The sequence below is a fragment of the Equus caballus genome, chromosome 5, assembly GCF_041296265.1.
Source record: "Equus caballus isolate H_3958 breed thoroughbred chromosome 5, TB-T2T, whole genome shotgun sequence".
NCBI lineage: Eukaryota > Metazoa > Chordata > Mammalia > Perissodactyla > Equidae > Equus > Equus caballus.
The window spans coordinates 71,181,328-71,203,345 of NC_091688.1; the positions used below are offsets into that span (position 1 = coordinate 71,181,328).

At 40.7% G+C, this 22,018-nt stretch overlaps 1 protein-coding gene across 4 annotated transcripts in view; it reads left to right on the top strand.

Moving 5' to 3' along the window:
* The window catches only part of DBT (dihydrolipoamide branched chain transacylase E2), a 42,566-nt gene extending 33,168 nt beyond the window's left edge, over nucleotides 1–9,398 (top strand). For all 4 annotated transcript variants that reach the window (XM_001488612.7, XM_070268667.1, XM_070268668.1 and 1 more), the window contains 4 exons: nucleotides 2,356–2,433; nucleotides 3,902–4,093; nucleotides 4,488–4,559; nucleotides 7,556–9,398. In XM_001488612.7, coding sequence (XP_001488662.2) covers nucleotides 2,356–2,433; nucleotides 3,902–4,093; nucleotides 4,488–4,559; nucleotides 7,556–7,723 — 510 coding nt within the window. In that variant the 3' untranslated portion in view covers nucleotides 7,724–9,398. The remainder of the gene's footprint in view (nucleotides 1–2,355; nucleotides 2,434–3,901; nucleotides 4,094–4,487; nucleotides 4,560–7,555) is intronic.
* The last annotated feature ends 12,620 nt before the right edge of the window (nucleotides 9,399–22,018 follow it).

A 22,018-nucleotide genomic window follows, 5' to 3' on the forward strand; every position in this document is an offset into this window, starting at 1 on the left:
TAGGGGCCTGCTGATGTAGGATGGCCTTGGCAAGGCTGACCATTTGTCTTCTGTTTGTCTCACTTGTCTCCCCAGTATACAACCTATGTGTGGTCTCAGTACTGGTAAGGATGAAGAGAGGAAGCAGATTTTAAGTACTTTTTCCAAGCTCTTCTGCATGAGTTTGTTCTTAACTCATTGACCAAAGCAAGTCACGTGACTAAGTGCAGAGTCAGCTTGCCGAGAGCGTGGATGCGGAGAGGCACAAAAGATTGGGGCCGTTGATTCAGCCTCTCACACCAAGAGAGAAGGAAAAAGCTTTAAGAGGGGAGTAGATAAGGGTCCTGTGTCACAGAGGTTGACTAGGAGAAGGGATGGAAACAGGCTATTAGATTAGTAATCAAGAGGTCATGAGTGGCCTTGGCTGGAACTGATTGAATAAAGTATTGTTGAGGTAGAAGCTTGGTTGCAGTTAGTTGGGGAATGAATAGAAATTGCAGAAGAGGAGACACTAAAAAAATCTGGTGAAAGGCAGACAGGGCGCAGGTACAGGGCCTGGTTAAGGTGGTGGTTTGCGGGGGATTGAGGAAGCTTCCACCTGCCCCCTGTCCTCCTGCACATCCTCAGGGAGAAATTGAGCAGATGTGTGGGCTGAGGGAAAGAACTGGAAAGTGGAAAGTTAGAAATATGTGAGTGGGAACAATTGTTGGAGCAAGGCCCTGGCGTTGGGGGAAGAACAAGAGGAAGACCCCGGTGGAGAAGTTAGCCTTGAGCAGGAGATCACTATCTCTGTGTTTCGGACTGGGTTCCCTCACTGCTGCCTAGTGACATCTGTTTAAAGCGAAGATAGACCAGCTCTTAATATATTGAATTTGTCTTATTATTGTTTTCCTTCATTGTTCCAGTCTGAATGAAATATCAGATGTTTATTTTGAAAATAAAATTTAGTAGGCTTTATTTGTTTTAAAGTAACATTTTTTTCTGCCCATGTAAGTTTCAGAGCATTTGGAAAATACTACAAAGTGTAGTACAGGGAAAAAGATGACCTGTGATCGATGGACACACACCTTGTTTTTTGTTTGTTTTTCTTAAAATTTGGATTATACTCAAAACAGTGTTTTTATTTGTAACACTTTAATTAACCTTAGCTATGGATTTTTATATGAAGAAGATTAAAGTTGCAGTTATCAAATCAAATGCTTGATAAAACTTTCCTAACTGTCTAGTTCAAGGATATGACTTCTTTTTTCTGTCAAGGCCACTAACCCACAGACCAAAATAACACTTAACACAATTCATATAAAGAACTCTTAAGGGGCCGGCCCCATGGTGCAGCAGTTAAGTGCACACGTTCCACTTCGGTGGCCCGGGGTTTGCTGGTTCGGATCCCAGGTGCAGAAATGGCACCGCTTGGCAAAAGCCATGCTGTGGTAGGCGTCCCACATATAAAGTAGAGGAAGATGGGCATGGATGTTAGCTCAGGGCCAGTCTTCCTCAGAAGAAAGAGGAGGATTGGCAGCAGTTAGCTCAGAGCTAATCTTCATCAAAAAAGAAAAAGAAAAAGAACTCTTAATTAGACTAGATGAGGCCAGTGGGAGAGGGAATTCTTTTTAAGAACAATCTTAAGCATTTTTATTTTTCCATTTTCTTAGATTTAATATAAGGCATAACAACTGAATGCAATGTGTGAACCTTGATTGGATCCTGGATGGGCAGAGAAACAGCTATAAAGAACATTTTGGGGACATTTAGGGAAATCTGAGTATGGACAGAAGAGGAATGGTACTAGTAAGAGAAAAACGGGAAAAAGCAGAGATTAAGGGAGAAGGTGGCCGAGCGGGAAGACAGATGTGATCCATCAGGGAGACGGGCTCTCAAGTAAATGTTCACGCCAGCTCTGCCCTTCACTCGGCCAAGATGCCAGGTAGAACACCGGCCTCTGATGGTCAGCGCACTTGGAAGTCCTTCTCTCTTGTTCTTTTCACACAGGGAAATAGCTTACTTACCGCCTTGTTGAACTACAGGTTTATTTCTCATGGAAATCTTATGACGCTACATGTAAGTGAGGAAGTCACGTAGAATTTAGACATTCTCTTGGTAATTTGGTCAGTCTGTCCAGTTATTTTGCAAATCTTGATGTTTACAAGCTATCTGACTACTTTATCTTTTATCCTTAACTGATTAGGGTGGCCTAGTTCCACACTGCCTGGAGGTGACAGCGGGAGTAAGGCGCCTAAGTACATGGAGACTTGAAGTTAAACTCAGCGTGAATAAGAGTTCTCTCCCTCCCTCCTTTACGCTTCTTCTTATTGCTTCGAGTCCTGTCTCCTCTCTGAGGGAGACGTGCTAAAGTTGCATTCTCTTTCTGTCAAACAGGCTGCTTCCTTGGGATTACTACAGTTCCCTATCCTTAATGCCTCTGTGGATGAAAGCTGCCAAAACATAACATATAAGGTTGGCTATATGTTGTGAAAATGTTCTTGTTATAAATAGAAGATGGTGCGAATGTGCTTGTCTGTTAGAGAAGCTCCTGTTGTACCTCACATAGTGATCTTTTTTAAGCTAGAATTAAAGGTATGGAGTAAAACATTAGACCGAAGTATAATTTGTCGTTATTGTTGGTTTTACTGGTTAATGATGATACTGTTCGGATATGCAGATTGCCATTTTTAAGCCCTTTTGATTTTCTGCTTAAAATGATAAAAATATATGCCTGTGAGGCAACGGGATATGTTACCCATCCTACACACCCTTCCCTCAAAAAGAATGGCTCCTCTCAAAAAGGAAGTCCTGCAGTTTTTAAAATGAGAATAATCTAAATGAGAAGAGTAATGAAAGTTTGAATTCCATTTGAGTGAACTCTTTTCTTGGAGTGAAAGTTTGTTAAGACTGAAAACTCTTTTGGAGATGCTGGTCCTTAATTATATTTCTCACTAGAAATATATAAGCAGAAAGTGAGCTTAGATATTCTAATTCTGAGGGGCTGCATCTAAAATCTTCCCATATGATTAATATGTTTTTCTGATTAAGTATATACTTGTTGCAAAAAATTCAGACAAGAAAATAACGATGTGTACCTTCAATCCCATGACCCTAAGATAACTCACTGTTTATGTTGAGATGTTCATCCTTTCAGCATTTTATTTTTAAAAAATATATGAGGGGCTGGCCCAGTGGCGCAATGGTTAAGTTCGCACGTTCTGCTTTGGTGGCCTCGGGTTCGCTGGTTCAGATCCCGGGTGCAGACCTGGCACTGCTTGGCAAGCCATGCTGTGGTAGGCTTCCCACATATAAAGTGGAGGAAGATGGGCACGGCTGTTACCTCAGGGCCAGTCTTCCTCAGCAAAAAGAAGAGTATTGGTGGCAGATGTTAGCTCAGGGCTAGTCTTCCTCAAAAAAAAAAAATAGAGTTATACATTTTATTTAACTTTTAATGTTATAAAAAATTTTTCTTTTAACTTTTTTCTTTTTCATTTACTATATTATGGACATCATTACATGTCAATAAATACAGCTTTGTTATTTATTTAGCTATGACCTATTGATACACGTTTTGATTGTTTGCAGTTTCTCAAACCTACAATCTGAATTCAACATCCCTGTGTATCTCTACATACTTCTGTATTTATCTCCTTAGCACAAATTTTTATAAATATTGATGTTTATTGTTAAATGTTCTCCAGAAAGTGTATAGCAGCTTACATTTCCACTAACAATGTATGGAAATAGCTTGTTGCCCTATATTCTTACCAACAAAAAAAATTGTATTTCTCAAAAAAATCTTTTAAAAATCCTTTAAACATTATTTAAGTCATCACTAATCTGGTGAAATAGTTCTTGGTAATTCTATTTGTAAGACAGTGACAGTTGATCCTTTCTTTCCCATTAGCTTATGAAAAGGCCTACTGTTTGTCTTTTTTAGGCTTCTCATAACATTGGGATAGCAATGGATACTGAGCAGGGGTTGCTCGTCCCTAATGTGAAAAACGTTCAGATCTGTTCCGTATTTGAGATTGCCAGTGAATTGAACCGCCTCCAGAAATTGGGCTCTTTGGGTCAGCTCGGTACCACTGATCTCACAGGAGGAACGTTTACTCTGTCCAACATTGGATCAGTGAGTAATAGTAATGTTCAAATTCATAAACCATAACTTAAGATTTCTATTCATATTTAAAAATATAAAATTTCTTTTGGGGGCCAGCCTGGTGATGCAGTGGTTAAGTTCATACATTCGGCTTTGGGGGCCTGGGGTTCGCCGGTTCAGATCCCAGGTGTGGACCTAGGCACCACTTGTCAAGCCATGCTGTGGCAGGCATCCCACATATAAAGTAGAGGGAGATGGGTATGGATGTTAGCTCAGGACCAGTCTTCCTTAACAAAAAAAAAAAAGAGGAGGATTGGCGGCAGATGTTAGCTTAGGGCTAATCTTCCTCAAAAAATTAGATAAATAAAATTTCATTTGTCCCTCAGAAGCTTAATCTTTCTACTCTTCCTTTTTTATTTTTTAGATTGGTGGTACCTATGCCAAACCAATAATACTGCCGCCTGAAGTAGCAATTGGGGCTGTTGGATCAATTAAGGTGTGTATATTAAATAATTGAAAAAAGAGTTTAAGCAGATTGGGCGAGAAAACACAAAGAGTAACCATTTCTGAGTTTTCCCCTTGCTTTGTAGGTTTGAGTATGACATTTGAGTCGGTAAGCCAATTATTTCTTACCAAGAACTAGGTCTGCAATTCCAGTGGCTCCCTCTATGTGTAGTAAATGGTGCTGATCTGGATTGTTTCTGTGTGGATCAATCATTATGGATAATGCCAGGCGAAGGTGTGAGTCTTTATGGATAATCATAAATATAGCCAATTTGCTTCTATCAAAGTATCTTTATTTCAGAATACCAAAGAATAATAGTAAGCCAATCCAAATTATTATTTGTAACACAGTGAGACCCCATTTAGAGCATTTTTTTCTCAAACTTTACTCTGTTCAAGAATTACTGGAAGTGTTAGTTTAAAATGTAGATTTCCTGGCCTTGGGAACAGAGACCCCAGAACTTCCCTTGTAAACAAAGAACCCAGGTGGTTCCAACACAGGTGATTTGTGGCCATGTTTTAGGAGACAGTGACTTGGAATAAGAGTTGCAATGATTCTTAACTCTGGCTGTGCATTAGAATCATCTGGGTTGCTTGAAAAAACTGTCCAAGCTCACCATATACCAACTGCATCAGAATTTGGGGGGATGAGGCTTGGGCATCTCTACTAACAGGGTGGAGAATCACCAGCATTCAAACAACAAGGTCCTGGAACCATTTCCACACCGCCATTGTTAAATTAACCTTGATTTGGGTCTTCACATTTGCAAAAGAACCTTTCTTCTTCTCTTCATTTATAATGCTTCCACATGTCTTTTGTAAGTTTCTTACTTTCATCCCAAACCCTCCACAGACATTCTCACTCGGCCATTGATTTACTCTCCAGCAGACCGCACTTTAGCTGCTAAGTGACTCCCTCTTCCTGGGATCTGCTTCTCCTTCTGGCACACAGAGGAGATAAGGAGAGAAGAACAAAACAGCAGGATGCTGTTCCTTCCACCAGGAGTGTCTCTGAATGGTGGCATCTCTAGCACTCATTCTTCTCCGAACCAGAGTTCAACATTCGATTCCCACAAAATTCTGACTTTCTAGTTTCCAAACCATCATGCCTGTGTGATGAAGTTTTGTTTTTCTTTTTCCCTAAAGAGATTTATTTTCTTCTGAATTGTATGTATAAGTCTGTGATCATGGTAAAATATATATAACATAAATTTACCATTTTAACCATTTTTAAGTGTGCAGTTCAGAGGCATTGGGTACATTCACGTTGTTTGCAACCGTCACCACCATCCAGCTCCAGAACTTTTTTATCACTCTGAACTGAAACTCTCTGTACATACCACGTATGTTTATCTGCTCATCTATAATGAATATTTGGGTTGTTTCCATTTTTTGGCTATTATTAATAATGCTGCTATGAACATTGGTGTACAAATATCTGTTCAATAGATGCGCTTTTACAGAATCGTTTTACCCATGGTTTCTTCAAGGCATGAAGCGTAGTTCTTAGAGTTTAAATTTTCATAGTGACTTAATGTAACTAATCTTTGTTGGGTAAAGACAAATGGTATTTAATTCCTTTCTCCCTTTGTGTTATCTCTCCTTTGCTATTTTCTGTTTTCACTATAAATTTTAAACTCCTTGTTGCTAAATGGTTTAAGTCGCTAGAACCTCCCCGTCACTCAGTTCTCAGTCCTTGTCTTCCTTGACCTATTAGCTACACTTCAGACAGTTGATCAATCCCACCTCTTTGGAAAACACTCTTAACTTTGACTTGTAGAAGACCTCACTTTTCGGGCTTTCCTCCTACCTGCTGTACCTCCTCATCTCCCAATCTCTAAACATTGGGGTATCCCAGGACTCGCTCTGGCCCTATTCTTTATTAGATCCAGTCTCATGGCTTTAAATACCATTTATACACTGATGACTCTCAAGTCTATGTCTCCAGACTGGACCAAGTTCAAAGGCAAAGTGACTGCAGTGGCCTCCATGGTCCTACGCTGATGCTCTCAGTGTGACCGGGGACCCATGTCAGGCCATGACTGTTGTATCCGGGCTGTGCGGATGGTAGGGCTTACCAACTTTCACGGCAGTTTGACAGAGTGATTTTATGTTTATTGAATCTAATAAGAAGAAGTTAGGGCTTGTATTTTGTGTATCTTTTTAAATTTCATTTTTTAAGTAATTCACTTTTAATATATTTTTTAAAAATAGCTTGCAATGGATTAGAATTTTTTTTAAAAAAAATAGGTCCTTTACCAAAGACAGACTGAGAACTATTGCTCTTAACAAAGGGCCCCACCCTCACCCGGCTCCATCTGTGACCTCAGCTCCCACCACAGCCCTGCCCCTCCACAGCAGCCGCCCTGCCTCCTTTACCGGTCCTCCAGCACTTCAGTCACATGTGCCGTCTGTCTCTGTCTCCCGGTGTCCATCTGGCTTGTTTCCAGTGAGGAAGCCTTCTTGCTGAGGCTTTCCCTGCCCACTCTGTCAAAAATAGGCCACCTCTCCTCTACTTCGCCTTCTGCCTAACAGCTTCATTTTTTCATTTGCACTTTTTACTGTCTAACACACTATACACTTTACTTATTGATCTTAATTGTCTGTCTCTGTCCATTAACATATTAGCTCCAAGAGGGCAAGGATTGTTATTTGTCCACTGCTTTATTCCCCAAATCTAGAATATAGTTGGTACATAGTAGGTGATCAATAATCATTTGTTAAATAATTGAAATCTGAGGTGAAATTTACTGTACGTGTGGAAATTGTATAGGGGGCAGGAAACACCTCGGAGGAACTCTGAAAGCTTGAGGCACGTACTCACAGAGATGGAAAAGTAGCAGCTGGCATTTTCAAAATTCATTTGGGGTGCCCGTCTCCTCTCTGTTGCAGGGAGGGGCGTTTGCCTAATCTTTCACCATTGCTGTTGCTAGAGCTTATGCTTTGAGCAAGTGAACGTTGACTCTTGGTTCTTTTCCTTATTTCTAGGCCCTTCCCCGATTTAATGAGAAAGGAGAAGTATATAAGGCACGGATAATGAATGTGAGCTGGTCAGCCGATCACAGAATTATTGATGGTGCTACAATGTCACGCTTCTCTAATTTGTGGAAATCTTACTTAGAAAACCCAGCTTTTATGCTACTAGATCTGAAATGATGATTGATAAGACATCTTTGAGCTTTTTGAGCTTCCAAAGAATATGTGGAACCAGCTGTGCCAGCACATGTCCTCCATTACAATTTGTATTATAAATGATTTGTATTGTATAATTAAGGTTTTAAGGCACAATATTTATCACTAATCTGTTAGATTTTTTACTGAAAATGAATAATAGTGGGATAGGTCTCCTGGGGCTGTCACATTTTATAGGTCATAGTTTGACTTCTTAATATGGTACTGAGGTCTTTGTGTCAAAGGATTGAAACTGGCAAGAACAACCAAATTAATATCACTAAAAGACAGATAGCCATATACAGTATTTGCTCTTTTTTTCTTTCTTTCTTTTAAATTGACTCTTTTTTCCTTTTTTTTCATTTTTCTTTTTGGTGAGGAAGATTGGCCCTAAGCTAACATCTGTTGCCGATCTTCTTCTTTTTTTTTTTCTCACCAAAGCCTCAGTACATAGTTGTATACTCTAGTTGTAGGTCATTCTAGTTCTTCTATGTGGGATGCCACCACAGCATGGCTTGATGAGCAGTGTGTAGGTCTGTGCCCAGGATCTGAACCTGCAAACCCCAGGCCGCCAAAGCAGAGCATGTGGACTTCACCAGTCTGCCACAGGGCTGGCCCCCTAAATTGACTCTTAATGAAACGTTTCAATTACACTTAGTTGGGAAAAGGAATTTATATATAAAAATATTTTCCATTTCCCCACAATAACGCTAATTGTTGTATAAAATAAGTGCAATTACGCTCAGCTTTTAAGATATCCAGGAGTATGTGGCTCTGTAGAGATTATCATCTGTAAATGTCTTATTTATATAAATTAATATCTTTTAAAGGGGAAAATTATAAGCAGATCTTAAAAATGCCCAATTATAGTTTTATAACCAGTAAGGCTATTAAAGGTGTTTGTTTAAAATGGATATACTTTTAGAATGTTAGTGTCTTGATAGGGAAAAAAACTTCATCTTTGCAAACTTGCTTCATGTAAGGAAGGTACTTTAAATGTAGCAGCCACTGACTTACATTCAGGAATCCACTGCCTTTTAACTTTTTAGACTGTAAGCTAAAAACTAGGAGGGGAGAAAAAATTAAGGTCTATTCCATTCTCCACATCCTAAGTTGGAATGTAAATAGGAGGAGAGACAGGAGTCTAATCAGTAATTATGGACATTATAATAAAATAAATTTTATACAGAAATGAAGGTATCAGCGTGATCATTTTGTTAGAGGCCCACTTTAATCAGAAATAGTATCAAAATTAATATATTCCAACATTTTGATTTGCATATGGAAATTAGGTTGTTTCTAATATTGTCTGTTTGAAAACTGTATGTTCAAGTGAAGTTTAATGACTGAAAAAAAAGTGTTTTAATGTCTGCTTGATTGTTTTCAAAATGGAAATAGTATTTAAATGAGAAAATAATGGATCAAATGAATGTGATTTTCAAAGTTCAGATAATATGGAGAGTTACAAAGAAAAGAAAATCCTCTATAATCCTACCACTATGAATATTTTGATCAATGTATCTGTATACATAGCTATTCTTTTTATAAAAATGAGCTCATACTATAGCTACTATTTTATAATTTGTTGTTTTTAATTTAACATTATATTATGGGTAAGTTTACATGTCAATAAACAATACCACACTATCATACTTTAAAATGGCTGTGTAATATTCTATTGTGTGTATTTATTATACATTTAAATATTAAACATCTACTGTATACCAAGCATGGTGGTAAGCACTAGGCACACAGCGCCCGCCCTCGTGGTCCCTGCCTTCATTGGGCTTACAGTCTAGTGGAGGAGACAGATATTAAATAATCATAAAAACAAAAATATAATGACACGTCTCAGTAGGAGAAAACAGGTTGCCATGAGAGCATGTAGCAGAGGTTGCTGGTCTGTCTGAGTGGATCAGGAGATGGATGTACCACAATTTGACCAGTTCCCTATTGACGACATTGGCAGCATTTTAAATGAAGAACAACGTGATCAGCAAAAATTTCCCCCTCACTTAAAGAACGTGAAAACTAGGACAATCAGGAGTCCTGAAATGAGTGTCTGATATATTTCCCTGAAGGTCCAACATCATTGGCTCGAGATGTTCTTTACGTCCCCAAAATAACCCTTGAGCTGTCTTTTCTAGCCCAACCCCCCGCCATTACCATCTTCTCTTTAGTCTCAGCCACTGAGAATTCAGCAAAGCATTTGTTTCTGCTGTGTAGGACCTTTAGGATGGGAGGATGCCCTGGAGGGAATCCACAGGGCTCAACACAGCGGAGGGCGGGCGGTGGGTGATACAAGGCTTTTGCCTTATTCCTAAAGGTTGAAATTAAAGGGCAGAAGCTGGGAAATTCAAGTCCTTCACTAATGTTTCTGGAGGTTGGAAGGTGCTATATGTTCATGGGGGAGAAACAAAAATTATTGCTGGGCGTAGCCAACAAGAAAATCAAGGTTCAGTATATTATGCAGAGCATTTCTCTGATTTTGAAAAGGAAGCACAAAAGGGAAGGAAGTTTGAAGGACAGAAGCCAGAATTGCTATTAATTTCCATTTTAGAGATCAAAATCTACCTAATGTTGAAGGATTTCAAGAAGTGGTTATGTAGGAAGAAGAGAGTGAAAGGGAAAGACTCTTTGTCCGGGAAGCCCACAGGCATCTTTGGGCATTTCCCAGGGCTTGCCAGTGAAAGTGGATCCCAAAGATCATTTGATGGATTTCTATGCTGACTTCTAAGTAAACTACAGTTTGAGAAAGGGATCCTGGAGATCGGTGCTGCCCTCCAATACCAGGAGTAAAAACCTTTCCTTGAAGTGTTCAAAAACTTTTTTAACATTCACTCTGTAATTGATTAATTCATTCATTTTGCACATATTGATTTACTGTGTATTCAGTTCCAGGCCCTGGGATGGATATTGTGGATAAAGATAAGATAGAGGAAGTTTCTGCCCTCTCAGCACGAGCTTCGGCCAGTGATTAAAGACTTCACCAGAAGCGGGTCGGTGCCAGCAACATGCGCAAGAGCCGTGCTTTTAGAGTTGATTGGTACTTCCAGTCAGTTCTGAGTGGTGGTTTTGCTCCTTCTCTGTAAATTGTCTTTTCTTGCCGAGGTTGGATCGTTGTGTCTTTCCTTAACTCTGGAGCCCTGCCTCACAAATCCTGCTTCACAAACCACACATCGACTAGTAGGATAGGATCTATCCTTGGGCCACACAAGGCCAAGCTGTTCAAGTTCTTTAACAGGTTATGGTTCAGGTGTCACTTTTCATGGGGCATACACCCATGTAAAACCAGACCATTTAGGTGCAATATGGGAGACCCGTGCCGTCGGAGCATCATACTTTCAGAACGTACATAATGCAGCTTCTAATTAAAGTACCGTCAGTGAGTCATCTAGCCTACAGGCTTGCCACAGAGTGGTAGTGAGGGAAAAATTGAGACAAATAATTATAATAGTGTCAGACCTCACTAACGCTTTACTTATATTAATTCATTCAGTCTGCTCAGCAACCTTATGAGGTAGGTGCTGTGATTATCCCTATTTTAAAGATGAGGAAACTGAGGCACAGAGTTTAAGTAATTAGATGTGTGCAGATTAGCATACTCTGAAAAAGTATAAAAAACTAGTATAGCTCACTTCATGTTCCACGTGCCTGGATTGTCCATGATTTTATGCTGTTTGAGGAGCAGGTATTATTAGGCTAAGAGGAAGAGGTTTTATATGTCCTTGGGGTCTTGGCAGTTTGAAATGCTCCCTGAAGGCCCTGGATTCTCCCGTCACTGATGGGAAGGGTTCTTGGTGTTATGAATTCCCTGCAGCAGTAGTAACATGATGTTAGTTCATCTCAGAACAGGATCCCACCGACCTTCTCCTGTTCTCTCTTATCGAGCCCTCCTTTACATATCGGAACCCAACTGTAGACGAGCCGGCCACTACTGGCTTGTATACCAGAGTACTCGTACTCTGGTATTCTCAGAGTATGGCATGCTTCTTTTAGAAATGAGGGTAAAAACCTGAGGTTGCGTTCAGTGACTCTGCCTGCGGGGGCCATCACAGTTGTCCTTGGTGGTCTGCAACAGAGCACGAGGACAATGTCATAAGCTTCAAGAGATGATCAAAGGAAATCCTGAGGCTTCCAGAGGAAGGGATCAGGGCCTCAGTCCTTGAGGTTTATGCCTTATTTGCCCAGATGCCAGTTTTTCCTATGTACAAACACTCAAACACCAGAAAGAGATAAGCACAGGATTCAGGGTTCACAAGACACTCTTATGCTCTTTGTTGTCCTAAGCTAGCATCACAATGAACTTCTCTCCATGATACCGACCCTGATATCGGTTTCCCCACATTAAACCCCGCATAGATGGGGTTAAAACCAAAACACTCATTCCCTGCTTACTCTCTGGCTTCCTGGCTCCAGAATCCACTATCCTCCATGGAGACAAACACCGTCAAGGACAAGCACCTGGACTATCTCCTCCCGCAAAGAGATACGGGCTGGTGGGAAAGCTGCTGACCAGCAAGGTCATGAGCTCCCTCCTCTCTGCAAGTGTCTCAAGGACAAAGACAGGCTGGTGGGAAAGCTCCAACCAGCAAGGCCATATGCTTCCCCTCCCCTACCTAAACCCCAAATAAAAACCCTTCCTTTTAGCTTTTCGGGGAGTTTGGGATTTCAGCGTTAGCTGCCCTCTCTCCTTGCTCAGCGCTGTGCAGTAATAAAGTTCCTTCTTTCTTCCACCACACCCAGTGTCAGAAATTGGCTTGCTGCGCAACGGGTGAGCGAACTCACTTCAGGTTCAGTAACATCCAGTCCCTCAAAACAGCATGCAGTTTATTTCCTCCTTCCATGCCTTTGCTGGGCCTGCTCCTCCACTCCGCACTCCCCCAGAAGAAAACCCAGAACAAAAGTTGCTGTTTTCTTTAGACCTTCTCTGACTGCACCTCCGTAAATTTGAATCAATGCTTTTGTTTCTCTCTCTCTCCTGCTTGGCCCATGCCTCGGGCAGGACTCATGCAGCGACGGAGCTAGGTGAGTACGTCTGTCTCTGCTGCTGGACTGTGAACTCCCTCAGTAGCCCGAGCTCAGTTGCCTGGTGCTCAATATGTGCCGGTTGACTTAGCAAGAAATCTACGCCCTTGATTTGATTCTGTTTTTTATGAAGTCCTAATGCAGCGTGAAGCACAGCCAACATCCCAGGACGGTGTGATGTGAAGCTCCCACGGCTAGCAGGCAGCTCTGGCATCTGTAGGCTGACTGAATGGCTTTGCTTGCTGCAAGGAAGAGTATCTAGAGAAGGAAAAGCAATCTGCTCAACGCTCTTATAATCGGTAAGACGTTTGTTTTCCATTTTTGACAAAGAACAGTTATACTTTCTCTTTGCAGTGTGTCAATTTGGACATGGAATTCCATGATTAATCAACAAGCTTAGTGCTTTGAAACTCATTTTAGATTTTCTAGAACTTGGATCATCATTTTGCTTTTTAAAATGCTTGTTACAAATGATTCATTTATGCCATTATAACATATGATTAAACAAAGCAATGATTTATCTAACGCTAAGTGGGAAAGAACACAGCCAAACTCTACAACACTGTTTATATGAGAAAATATTACCCACATTACAGGTGCATTTAATATGCTAAAAAGTAGAAACTACCTAATTTCCTGACATTGATTTATTAATGCCCTGCCACTTTCGTAAAGAATTTAAGAAAGCAATTGCATCCATATTCACAATCAGCACATTTGAACACGATGATGATAATTGTTGTTGTATTGTGATGTTTAGCTACCTTTACACATTTTAAATTAAGCATCTTAATTGATTATTTTTTTAATCCTCACAACGACCTTATATAGTGTTATTCTTTTATTTTAATGATGAGGAAGCAAAGCCTCTAGAGAGGATAATAACTTGCCCAAGTTCCCACAGTAGGTGGCAGAGACGGGAAACACAGGCAGACCTGTCTTCAGTCAATCTCTTGAGCACAGCATCATACCCCTGCTCAATCCGCCATGGTTAATGTTGTATAATATAGTCTCTCCCAAAGTTTATACCCCTCCACACTTCCCGAGATGTGTATTTAAGATAAGGTGTTCCATTAAATTGGTTGTTTTCTGGGCTGCAAAGGACAAGGGAAAATGGAAGAAAGTTTTCTACAGGTCTCAATTTTTATTAGAAAAACGAATTTCCTATAATTTCACTCTAATGTTGGTAGTGAAGAGCAAATCTGACAGCAGATCATGAGCAGGCTGCTGTGCCTTATTTAGGTACAAAAAATGAAGGAGGAAACCCATATTATTGTCTACTGTGCACCAGGCACCACGCTCAATAATGATCTGTGTTTCACTTCATCCTTGTGACAATACTTCACAGTAAGTATATCAGTTAGGATTAGGTTTGGCTGCACCTAACAAGGACCCAAACCAATGGTGGCTTAAATAACAGCAAAAAATTCTCTCTCTCTCTCTCTCTCTCTCACGTAACTGTCCTCAGCTGGTGTGGCGGCTGTGCTCCATTAAGTCCTGTGGACCTAGGCTCCTTCCAACTTTCTGTTCCACCCTCCCTTTGGTGTCACAATCTGTCCTCGCTGTCCAGGACATTGCTTCAGCCATCACATCCACATTCCACACAGCAGGATGGAGGGAAAAGGGGGAAGCTGGCTCTTAAGGAAGATTCCCAGAAGCTGCTGTGGACACTGCCTCTTACATCCCTTTGACTATAACTCACTCATATGGCCACACCTAATTGCAAGGGAGGCTGGGAAATGAGAGACCATCTGCTTAGCTAAATATTTTGTTCCTATGGGTGAAGGAGAGAATGGATATTAGGGGACAATTGCCAGTCTCTGCCATAGAAGATATTTTCTCCATGTCAGATTAGAAAAGACCAGAAGACATAAAGTAATTTCTTAATGTCACATAGCCTCTACGGTGCAAGCTGGGACTCAACCCAGGTAAGTCCACTTACTACTACATTGAATTACCCCTTAAACAACACAACTGCTCTGACCAACTTTTCTGACTCAAGCTAAAAAACAACAGAGAGTAATAGATGGGTTGAAACACTTGCAAGTGAAATGCCCATAGAAGCCAGATTTTCCTTTATCCTTCTTTAGGTCTCTTCTAAGCCTTCTCGTCAATTGAGAAGTCTCAGTTTGATTTTTATGGTTTTCTTTTCTACTCTTGTCCTCTGTGGTAATGTCGTAACTACCACTGCCAAAAAGTCAAAAGTTTGAGGGAGGTAAAAATGCAGGAACTACCCGTTGCCTTTCATTGTTCACATTTCTCTCCTCTTCAGTCTGAACCTGTACTTTTAAAGTGTGACAGTCAGAACTCTTTCCTTTTTAAGTGACAAAAGCCTAATTCTTACTGGGTTATACTACAAAGAGAACACAGTTGATATAGCTGAAATGTTCATGGATATCAATTTCAGGTATGGCTGGATCCAGGGTCTTAATGCAATCAAGACAGTCTCTGTTTTTCTCTCTGTCTGTCTTTACTCTTGGATCTTTTCTCCTTTGTGTTGACTTCATTCTCAGGCAAGCTCCCCCAACATGGTGACAAAGATGCCTACCAGCACTGAGGCTTACATTCCTCAGAACTCACATTCTGTTTCCAGTCAAAATCCCAAGGAGAGTTTTGATTGGTGTGGCTTGGTTCAGATGCCCATCACTGTGGGAGGAGAACACAATACTCTGGCTGGCCCGGCTTGAATCTTATGGTTACCTTTCGATCCCCGCATTCAGTCAGCCCCCTTCTACCATGTGCACCAAGAATGGGGATCTCGTAGAATTTCACGGTAGATTAAAAAAAAGGCAACTACAGAAAGTGAGATGTTTCCTTCCCACTCCATCTCATATTGAGTTATGAATCTTTGCTAAGAAAGTTTTCTAAAAGTATGGGTAGGGAGGAAGCTGAGGAGGTAGAGTAGGAAGCGAGAGGCAAATACAGAAGAGAATATTAAATTTCACGGCTGTTTGTTATGATTCCAAGATTTTACAATTTCTCTGACAAAGAATATTTGCATTTTCTTCCTAGTTTTAGTTCAATGTTAATGAGAAGTAATTTCACTCTCAAACTTCAAATGGTGTAGTGCTGACAATTCAACTGATGTTGTCAAAATGTGAATTCCTAGCTTCAGTGTTTTCTACTCATCTAATCTTTCTTAAAATTATCGTGTGCTAATCTATTCACTTTGATGTTTGACTCTTATACTGGCACATTAATTATGGCAGAAGAAAGAAGTCTAAATTTTCAAAGTCCACTTCTATGGTTAAACAGAAGATTAACAGCACCCCATGGTTTACCATAGGGATACTTATCAAGAGAAAAGAAGCTATACATTTGAATTTACCTGACACATTCTGCAAGAGATTGGGGTCACAGGTTAGTCTGAAACAGATTCCTTCCAATTTCTATGGCAAATGCCCCAGCCATTCTTCACAGTAACCGTTCCAAGTTTTTTCTGATAATTTTAAGCACCTACACAAACATCTCCCCAGGCCTGTCATACTAAGCAGACGACTTCATCTTTCATCACGGTTTCTTCTTTTGCGCACGCCCTGGCTGTGAGACTTTGCAGATTTTCTGAAAGGCAATTCTTAATCACTCTGTTGATAAGAGATGGGGTCACTGAACAGACCCTGGAGGGCCCGTGGCTACAATCTCCCGTGGCATGCTAGTTAAGATTCATTTTCAGTTTGGAGGTATTGGAGACTGATTCGGAACCCTCTGCAAATTTAAACATTTTTTATTGTTGATAAATGTGTCAGAAAAATGCTGTGTCCATAGAATCATTTCCTTTTTCTTCTGGCCACACAGTTAAAGATTTTCCAGGCTAGCCTGCAGTTAGGTAGGGCCATATGACTTATTTCTAGTCATTACAATACAGGTAGAAGTGATGTAGGTCATTTCCAGATGTGGCCCATAAAACCTCCCAAGAGGTCCTCCACACTCCCTCTTTCTTCTTCACAAGAAAGTTGAAGCCTGCCTGTTGAAGATGGAGGCCACACAAGATGGAAAGAACCAATATCTCCAAATGACTAGGTGGCACAAAGCCTCCTCCCCCAACACACACCCAAGCCCTGATTGGTTTGGATGTATTGCAGGTAAAAAATAAACTTTTAGGGGCTAGCCTGGTGGCATAGTGATTAAGCTTGCACACTCCTCCTTGGCAGCCCGGCATTTGCAGGTTGGGATCCTGGGTGCAGATCTACACACTGCCTGTCAAGCCATGCTGTGGTGGTGTCCCACATACAAAATAAAGGAAGATGGGCACAGATGTTAGCTCAGGGCCAATCTTCCTCACCAAAATAAATAAATAAAAATGAACTTTTCTTGTTTTAAGACACTGATATTCTGAGGTTAATCTGCTACTCTAGTTAGTAATACCCTAATTCTGAGCTGTCCAGTCAATGCAATAGCCACTAGCTATTATTTAAATAAATTTAAATAGCCACATGAGGCTAGCGGCTACCAAATTGGACATTATACGTACAGAATATTTCCATCATCACAGAAAATTCAATTGGTTAGTGCTGCCTCAACTAATAAATAGAGAGAGAGAACTGTTCCTATTTTTAAAATAATCCCTTCTCCCCAAAAAACTCCCTACCTCTCTAACAGCTAATTTCTCTCTGCCTAAAAGCAGGCTCAAAACACTCCCTTCTCACTGTTACCTTTACCTGCTACTGCATGAACGAACTTCCTGTCCTGCTCCTTCTGCCTTTGCCTAACTTCCTGAATGGGTGGTCTTGAACTCCTTGCAGTCTGGCCTCCTTCCCCACTATCCACTTATAGTCACAATGTTCTTGGCAAAAGGTTTGGCCACACGTCTCTTCCAGATGTCTCCTAAACAGTTCTCTCTAGGTCCACCTCTCTCCTGAGCTCTAGGCACTTACACTCTTCGGCACCTCAAGGTCACCACAGTGACACCGTTTCAGTGACATCACATCAGATGTCATGTCAGACAGACCAGGTCAATTCTGAACTACTTATGCCAAACCTGAGCTGGTTCAAGTTATCATTGTTATTCCATTAAAAGAGCCACAGACTCTTTTATGTTACAGGAGGCATTACTGTGTAAGGGAACACTGAAGGTAGCGTGAATCTTCCATGTTCCCAAGCTCAGAATTAAATGGAAATGAATTCATTATGAGGCAGTCCCAGGACTGAGCAGCTAATTCATGTGCTAATCAGACCCTTGTGAGAGAACTCTAGGCCAGCTTGCTAAAACCCAGCAGGGGAATTTGGAGAGATTCCAGAGGAGAGCCACAAAAACAACCAGAGCATGACAAGAATAATTGCAGTTCTGTTATAAAGAGGCTGTCTATATTAGGCGTTTACCAAGTACCATGTGGAATGTTACAACGCAAAACATGAGAAACAGCTGTTGTGAGTCTTAACAAGACAGGGCAGAAGACACGAGAACAGGCAGGAGATCAAGAATTTAGGGTAGACACAGAGGAAAAGGTGGGACCATCAGAGAAGGGTTCACGCCCATCCCAGGCTGAGGAGGAGGCAGAGTCTCCCAGAACATACAGCACAGTGTCGTCAACCCCCCCCACCCCCACCCCAGCATTCCCAGAGGAGCTGTTGGGAACGTTAAACTTGGGGAAAGCTATTTAACTTGAAGTTTGCTGCAAGAAACTTCTAAATAGGTGGTACATAGTTCTAAAAATGTGGAAAAAGGAAAGCTCTAAAAGTGTGGTAATGGTTCTAAATATGTGGTAAAAAGGAAAGTGAAAAAACAAAGCCCCAAAAAACCAAGGTTATAAAGTCTGTACAGAAGTTGCAAGAACGCAATCACTGGAAAACTCTAGTAATTTAATTTCCTGGAAAAATGCAGCCAGAGTTCAAACTGCAATAACAAAGGCAAGTTAACTAAATTGACCGCAGGTGTAGTTAGGTTAACAGAAACTGCAGGCATGAAAATAAATCAGAACGTCACTAACAATTTGAAACATTAGATATTCAAATGTGACAGAGAGGAGTCGATGAGCTATGCCGCCACGCTAACAACTCTGCAAACCAAGGGCTTCGCAAATTGCACAAGAATCTGACCTTGGTCACATTGTGTTTCTGGCACAAGATTAGAAGGGTCCCACTGGTTCAAATGTTGCTTGGACAGAGTAGGACAAAGTGTCACAGAGACAGCATAAATTTTTAAAGCCACCACTGTCATTTACTGCACTGATTTCCCTAATAGTTTATGAATATTAAAAATTGATACATAAATGCAATGCACTCTAATTTCAATAGAATGGTATTATTTCCATAAGATGTTTCTTTTTGGTTTGTAATACTTTCTGAATATGATAAAAATTCTCATAGCTTCTGTCTTTACTAGATATTAAGGTTCTGTACAGTATTTGTGGACATGTGAAAAAACATGTATATGATATATCCTCAAAAGTTGGGCCAATATCCTAGAAACAAAGTATTATGTAATCCATACAGAATTATCTGGTAAAAGAGTTTATAATTCTGTATAGCTTTTATTTCTGTAGAACTAAAAAATAGTGCATAAAGGACTGGCCTGGTGGTGTAGTGGTTATGTTCTCACACTCTGCTTTGGCAGCCTGGGGTTCACAGGTTTGAATCCCAGGCAGAGACCTACACAGTGCTCATCAAGCCATGTTGTGGAGGCACCCACATACAAAACAGAGAAAGATTGGCACAGATGTTAGCTCAGCAACAATCTTCCTCAAGCAAAAAGAGGAAGATTGGCAACAGATGTTAGCTCAGGGCCAATCTTCCTCACCAAGAAAAATAATAAAAATTTAAAAAAAAAAGCTGCATAATATTCCATTGTATGGATATATCACATTTTCTTTTTTTTTCTTTCTTTCTTTTTTTTTTTTTTTGAGGAAGATTAGCCCTGAGCTAACATCTGCCACCAATCCTCCTCTTTTTGCTGAGGAAGACTGGCCCTGAGCTAACATCTGTGCCCATCTTCCTCTGCTTTATATGTGGGACGCCTACCACAGCATGGCTTGCCAAGCGGTGCCATGTCCACACCCGGGATCGAAACCAGTGAACCCAGGGCTGCCGAAGCAGAACGTGTGAACTTAACCGCTGCGCCAGTGGGCTGGCCCTGTCACATTCTCTTTATTCATTCATCTGCCATTGGATATTTGGGTTGCTTCCACCTCTTGGATATTGTGATGAATGTTCTGAGGAACATGGGTGTGCAAATCTCTCTTCGAGATCCTGCTTTGAGTTCTTTTGGGTGATGTTATATTTTCAATATGTTTTTATCTCTTATCTAGCCTAGCCATCCCACCTGGCTCTCTTCTAGATTTGTTTTCTTTCTTTTTTTTTTTTTTCAAAGATTGGCACCTGGGCTAACAACTGTCGCCAATCTTTTTTTTTTTTTCTGCTTTTATCTCCCCAAACCCTCCCTGTACACAGTTGTATATCTTAGTTGCATGTCCTTCTAGTTGTGGGATGTGGGACGCCGCCTCAACGTGGCCTGACGACCAGTGCCATGTCCGCGCCCACGCCCAGGATCCGAACCCTGGGCTGCCGCAGCGGAGCACGAGAACTTAACCACTCGGCCACGGAGCCGGCCCCTAGATTTGTTTACTTTTCCTAAACACAAGCATTGCAATTGTCCTCAGTCATGGATTCTGATGAACTATTTTCCTGTGGGACCTCAGAATGCAAGGACACTAAGCAGCTGGCAAACACATAATAACAGAAGGCGAGGATAAACCAATTTGTGCAACATTATAAAATAAGATCCTTACTTTGTGTGAAGAGTGAAGCCATTTAAGACGAGCTCTTTTACCTCCCTTCCACTGTAAAATTGTCCTCTCCTTAATTTTGTCTCAGGCTCAGAAGAAAACCCTTTCAGAGTCAGCTACCCTTCTTCCTATGGTCATACGGCAATCACGTCCACACCCAGCTCCTCCCTTCTTGGCTCTACTATTGGAGCGTAGTAATAATAACCATCCCTTATTGAGCATTACTATGCTCAGGCACTGTCCAAACTCTTTCATGTATTAACTCATTTAATCCTCACAAAAGCCCATAAGGAGCTCTTATTTTTATCTACATTTTGCCAATAAGGAACTGAGGCACAGAGAGATTAAGTAACTTGCTCAAGGTACACACAGTAGGAGCTGGGACATTCAAGTATATAAAGATTTAGTGATAGGTGCACAGAAAATTAAGCAAATTTAAAAAGTACACATAACTCTAGGAAAAAACCAAAAATTACAAAAGAAAAGGAAAGGAATCATTTCCACTATTTGATTTAGCTTTGAATAATACTATTAATATTACTTAATATTTATAATACTAAATGTCAAATAATATTTAATAATGATAAACACTAATTACTGGTTTAACAAAAATTGTGATGTAACTATATTGGGATGACAGGAAGAGAAGGTATGTGACACTGAGTGGGTGGTTTAAGACCACAGAATTCTCATCTTCCATGGTACAAAGTCCATAGATGATTCTGAAATTGATATATGAAGAAATAGCAGCATAAGCGTATTTTTGGAAATATAATGAGAAATACCTAAAATAGTTGTGTCGGTTTCTTAGATGCAGATAACAGAATTCTCCCTCGCAAGTTTAAGAAGGAAGGGGTATCAGTTCATAGAAACAGCTCCCAGAACTGCATGCAGAACTGGCCTGGTACCGGAGCTGCGCTGCTGCTCCCAGAAGCAGCTGCACCTGCTGTGGTGCAGAATATATTGCCCCAGGATATGTTGCCTCTGCTGTACACAGGCCAGCAAAGATGGACTCCAGCCATCCAGCCTGTTTTCTCACATTATTTGCTTCTAAATCAAAGTATATGATTAGTAGAAACTTAGTCAAGTCCCCACTCCAGTAGCAAGGGAGACTGGGAATTTTTTTCCTAATTCTACCTTGGTAAGGTAGGATTCACAACATAGGGGATTATCAAACTATGGAGAGGGTGTTCAAAAGATCTTGGGCAGCTGTGAATGACAGATATTCACAATACAATGACTTGTCTCTTCTTCTCTCTCACACTCTATGTCCACCAATCACCAAAATTCTAGCTCGCCTCCTTCATAAAGAGCTCATAATCTATTTACTTTTTTCCACTCTCCCTGCCATTTCTCTAGTGTAAGTCACTTCAACAACTTCTGAATTGGTCTCGCTTTCTGCAGTATTACCTCTTAGATCTGAGCATGAGAAATAAGAGGCTAAATAAGGGAAGGAGAGAGAAAGCTTGAAATTTGTGGGTTTTCTATAAATAGCATCAAATTAAAATTTAATTTAGGCAGTGCCAAAGGC